This window comes from Asparagus officinalis, chromosome 8 (assembly GCF_001876935.1).
Source record: "Asparagus officinalis chromosome 8, Aspof.V1, whole genome shotgun sequence".
Lineage (NCBI taxonomy): Eukaryota > Viridiplantae > Streptophyta > Magnoliopsida > Asparagales > Asparagaceae > Asparagus > Asparagus officinalis.
Window position 1 is genome coordinate 109,367,052 of NC_033801.1, and position 4,877 is coordinate 109,371,928.

Sequence of the window (4,877 nt, forward strand, 5' to 3'; positions counted from 1 at the left end):
CAACATGAACAAATCCAACTCCATAAAAGTGAAGTGATCATCAGTCAATAATATTAGCTCTCCAACCAATTCAATGTTCCTACAATCAAAAACTTGCTTGGAAGTTCAACAGCACAAGGTGCAAGGAATGTGATCGTCTTCCTGTAAAGATTACATCCGCAAGGGTTAAAAAAAGTGAAATGCATAAAAAGATGAAAATGAAAAGTTTGTGCTTGTCATCATCTCCTTTCACATTGTATATCCACTATCAACACATATTTCCATAAACAATAGGCAAAAACAACTTACATAAAAAAGGAACATAATTCATAAAATCAAAGTTTTGCAATTAGCACATGTTTCTAGCAAAATATGACCACATGCATACTAAGTTTTGCCATAAGCAACACAAAAACAAACAAGTTTGTAATTGCCACAGATAATCAAATTCGGCAATACAACTTACAAAAATAAATAACAATAGATTCTCAAGATAACATCATCATAAGAAGTTCCTTGCGCTCTTCCAATGGACATCCAAGCAAAGCTTTTAGATCCTCTGGATGCTTAGTTAGGAAAAGATATGCTTGTTTAATTTGAGCAGTCTCAACACCAAGTTCAAGCAAATGATTCCAAACATCACTACTTTTCATTGGAGCACGTTCAAGAGCTTGTATGTATTTATCACCAGTGGATTCAATTGCCTCAGCTATCCTCTGCATACCCTTTATCACCTCCTGATCAACAATAGAAATTTCGTCCTTCGATTTTCTAGTTTTCTTTTGTGAATTTGCAGTTGATTTGGTTTCAGGGGTAATCACATGTTCATCATTGTTGTCATTTGGGTCCTCATCATTAATCCTATCGAAATTCTCTAACAAAATTTCATGTCGAGAAACCATACCATCGATGTCCTCAATTGTATGAGAATCAAAGCCATTGCTTGCACTAAAATCCCTCCTCCTTTCTCGTATCTCAGCCGCAGTTTCAGCAAGTTCCCCATTTGCTCTATCAGCTGCAAAAAGCTCCAATAGTTTATCATAGTTTCGGATAGACTTGGTCCTCCATTCAGCAGCTTCTGGGTGAGCCTGAAACAGATTTGCACCAAATTTTAGCTCAACATGGTTCTCAACCTATCACTTGAATTTTCACCCCCAAAAACATATCAATATAACCTAAATTTTAAGTATAATCAAACTCTTAGAAACTGTTAGGAAACTACTACAAGTTTAGTTCCCAGGAAAAAAAAACACAAAAAAAGAAAAGAAAAGAAAAGGAAACAGTACATAGTATCACAAGCCAATAATGGATTAAAACTCTGATATCTTCAGAGCAAATAAAGTGGATATTATGTCCAGTATGCAACCTGTAAAGTATCAGATTACAGGTAAATTAAGACCACATATGTGCGATGCTAGTGAAAAAAAAATGTCTTATAAGTATCAACACTACATCTTCATGCAACCTGTAAAGTATCAGATTACAGGGTTCGAGTATGCAAGCTACTCAGAGATAATGTTACGAGAGTGCAAGCTTAGTATGGTATTAACTTCGATCTAAGGGCTAGGAAAATTAGTTGTTTCGCTGTAACTATAGTCTCTTTACATTGCAGCTGCAAAACTAAGCATTTTTTTGCCAAAGAAAAAAAAAAGATCCAGTCAATTTGGTTGCTAGCACATCTCAAAAATCGAATATTTTTACAATTACAGCAACTTGAGTTGCATCGAAACAACATATGCAACTGTAACTAAAACTGTGTTTTGGAAATGGCAATTGCAGTTGTAACGATATGTTTCAGCGTATCAAACAGATTGTCAGCAATGTGCACATGATTTTTATTTTTATTTTTTAAACAAATAGGATGGAGGTCACCCGTGGGAACTAATATACTTATCTAAAAAATTGTAGAAAATTATAAGAGGGGGAAAAAAGATGCAGGCCAATAATACATAGGATTGCAGTCATAGATATTAATGTCAGATATTGGATTTGGCATATATCACATGTAACAGTAAGATTTAATCATATATCCAATTAGTCGGTACAGCTAAAATACCCTTTTCTCCAGTTCAACTGGTACAAGTACCCTTTTCAGTACCCAACTCAAAAACAGGTTTCCGATTCAGCTACTAAAAATGATAATCCTTGTAATAAATGGCATTAATGCGATAAAAAATAAAGATTGTGTAATTTTACCTCGATTAGTCTATCCCAAACCTCAGGTTCCGCACTCCACAAACCCGTGCTTCGATTCCAAGCAAAGCCACTTCCGACATTCTTAAATAAATCATAACAAGCTGTCCATTTTGTCTTCATATATTTCATGCGATTCTTTACTTTTTCCTTATCAAATGGCTTATCGGGAAAGCTTTCTTTAAGTTCGGCTACTATTTCATTATAAGCCATTGATGTAAAATTCCCATCAACTCGGTTTCCCATTACATGTTGATTCAAGTAAGCATCAATTAGCTTATCTTCCATATTAGGAGTCCATATCAAAACATTAGCATTCCTACATCGAGAAGAATCACCTTCCACATTCCTTCTTTTCGACATCCTTTAATTCACACAATAATGTTAGAAGGAATTAATTATTCACAATTCAATAATTGAAAACTATCAATGAGAGATGACAGGAGATCACAATAAATAAACTAACATTCATGCTACCGAATTAAAATGATATTAGTCTAACGCTTATCAAGTACAACACAAATGAAGAAGAAAACCCAAATAGAGAGTACAAATCAAACAAACAATAAGCATAACTAAAATAAATTATCGATGATAATCTTGCCACATTGCAACTGCGAAAGTTTCAAAGAACATGATCTTCTCCTCACGATTTGACGCTGTGGAGAACTTGCATGGCAAGTTTCAAAGAACTCTTGATGAGTTGATAACTCTAAACGAGTTTGAAACTCTGTGAAAGAGTTGATTTAACCGAAATCGGTTTGTAAGCCAAGGATGAAGAAAGCTCTTGTTTCCGATCTCCAAAGCTCCAGCAATTCCCCTAAAAAGCTAGCCAACGATCCCTTCCTTTCTGCCAAAACCCCCAGGGACTGAAGGATCCAAACTCAGTTGAGTTTACTCCTATTTATAAAGGATTAAGGGTGTAATCACCCCCTTAATTATCTCCATAATAGGGTTGAATAAGGTGTAAACCATCCCCTTAATCTGCTCCTAAGTAGGACGGAAATCCCTCCAAATGTAGGGGGGGATGGTTTCTGAAACCGTTCAGCTCGTGTTTGAACGAGTCAAACGCCGAAAATGGCGTTCTGGGTCCGAACTCTGCATTTTAGACTTAAAACAAAGAGTTAGGCCTGTTTTAGGCTGAAAATGCAGTGTTCGCACAGCGTTGTAAATCTGAAATGCAGAGATGAACTCTGCGACGGTTTCTAAAACCGTTCAGCTCGTGTTTGAACGAGTCAAACGCCGAAAATGGCGTTCTGGGTCCGAACTCTGCATTTTAGACTTAAAACAAAGAGTTAGGCCTGTTTTAGGCTGAAAATGCAGTGTTCGCACAGCGTTGTAAATCTGAAATGCAGAGATGAACTCTGCGTTTTGAGTCCACGAACTTTGCGTTTTTAATTGGAGCGCTAGGGATGACCTCTGCATTTTGACTCTGAAATGTGGGTATGGCCTCTGCATTTTGATGTTGTAACACAAGGATAACCTCTGCGTTTTGATGGTTTAATGCAGGGATGACCTCTGTGTTTTGATGGTGAAATGCAGGGATGACCTCTGCGTTTTGATGTGAAGAGATCATCAATTTGTGGTCTCTTTTGCTAGAGCGTTGCAAAGACCGTCATCTTGTAATCTTCATCTTGGCTTCTTGAAAATATGAGAGTCGTCAGATTGTAATTCCCAATGTTGATTGTGAAGGCTGTTAAACTAGAGCTTTTATCGGTTATTGTGAAGGTTGTCAGATTGTAACCTTCATCAATCTACATGAAAGTCTTTAAATTATAGCCTTCTAGAAGTTGTCAGATTTTAACTTCCATCATCGGTGTTTGATGGGGGATCAGCTATCTGCAATGATTTTTAGAGAGCCTACATTCCTGGTTACTCCTACCCTTAGAATGTCATGTTTAATATGTATACTCCATAAAATTGACTTGGTATCCGTAATGTGGGAGATTAAATGTAATTTTTTGATACTTGTAGAATTTGAAAGTGGATTTTTCAAATGTTAATGTATTTATCTTTGATTTTATCAATACAAACATTCACATATTTTGCTAGCATGTATCAAGTAAAAGATTTAAATTATATATATATATATATAGAGGAATTAGGGAATTTCCTTGAGATCGATTAAGGTCATAGTTAGATATAAGTATTAATTTGTTCAAAGAAAAATTATTCGTGATATACATATGCACACATTGTATTTTCTATTTTTCAATTATGTAGGTACTGCCTCACGACCTTCTTTGAGTTCATTATCTATACCTATAACCTCGCCCGCTAAAGGTATTAATTTATTTAATTGAATTATGACCATTCAGAAAAATTTATTCATGTTGTACCAATGTCATATTTATTACTTCGCTAGATATTGTAGAGATATCCACATGCATCCTTTATGAGTGCAGCAGAGGGTGATTGATGCACCAGAATTTAAGTTTCAGATAGATTTAACTACCGTGGAGATCACGGGTTGTATTCTTACTAGAGAGGACGAGAGGCTTAGAAAGGAAGTAATACCTTAAGTTAAAGTTCAAAATAGAGATAGAAAAGAGATGAGGAGGCTTCTTAGGTGCGCAAGGAGGATATGTGTCGCGACTACCTGCAACTGTTCGAGTGGGTTAATTGATTTTGTTATAGCTTATTGATGTTTATGATTTTTGATTGTTCTATATGGTCATATTTATATTTAAGGCTAAAATGGGGGT

The 4,877-nt window shown here is 35.7% G+C and overlaps 1 protein-coding gene across 1 annotated transcript; it reads right to left on the reverse strand.

Annotated features, from left to right (window-relative positions):
• LOC109822528 lies at positions 285 to 2,607 on the reverse strand. Its single transcript, XM_020388747.1, has 2 exons — positions 2,176 to 2,607; positions 285 to 1,067 (listed from the first exon to the last, which is right to left on the reverse strand). The coding sequence occupies exons 1-2, from the start codon at positions 2,533 to 2,535 to the stop codon at positions 468 to 470; spliced, it is 960 nt and encodes a 319-aa protein (XP_020244336.1). The 5' UTR covers positions 2,536 to 2,607; the 3' UTR covers positions 285 to 467.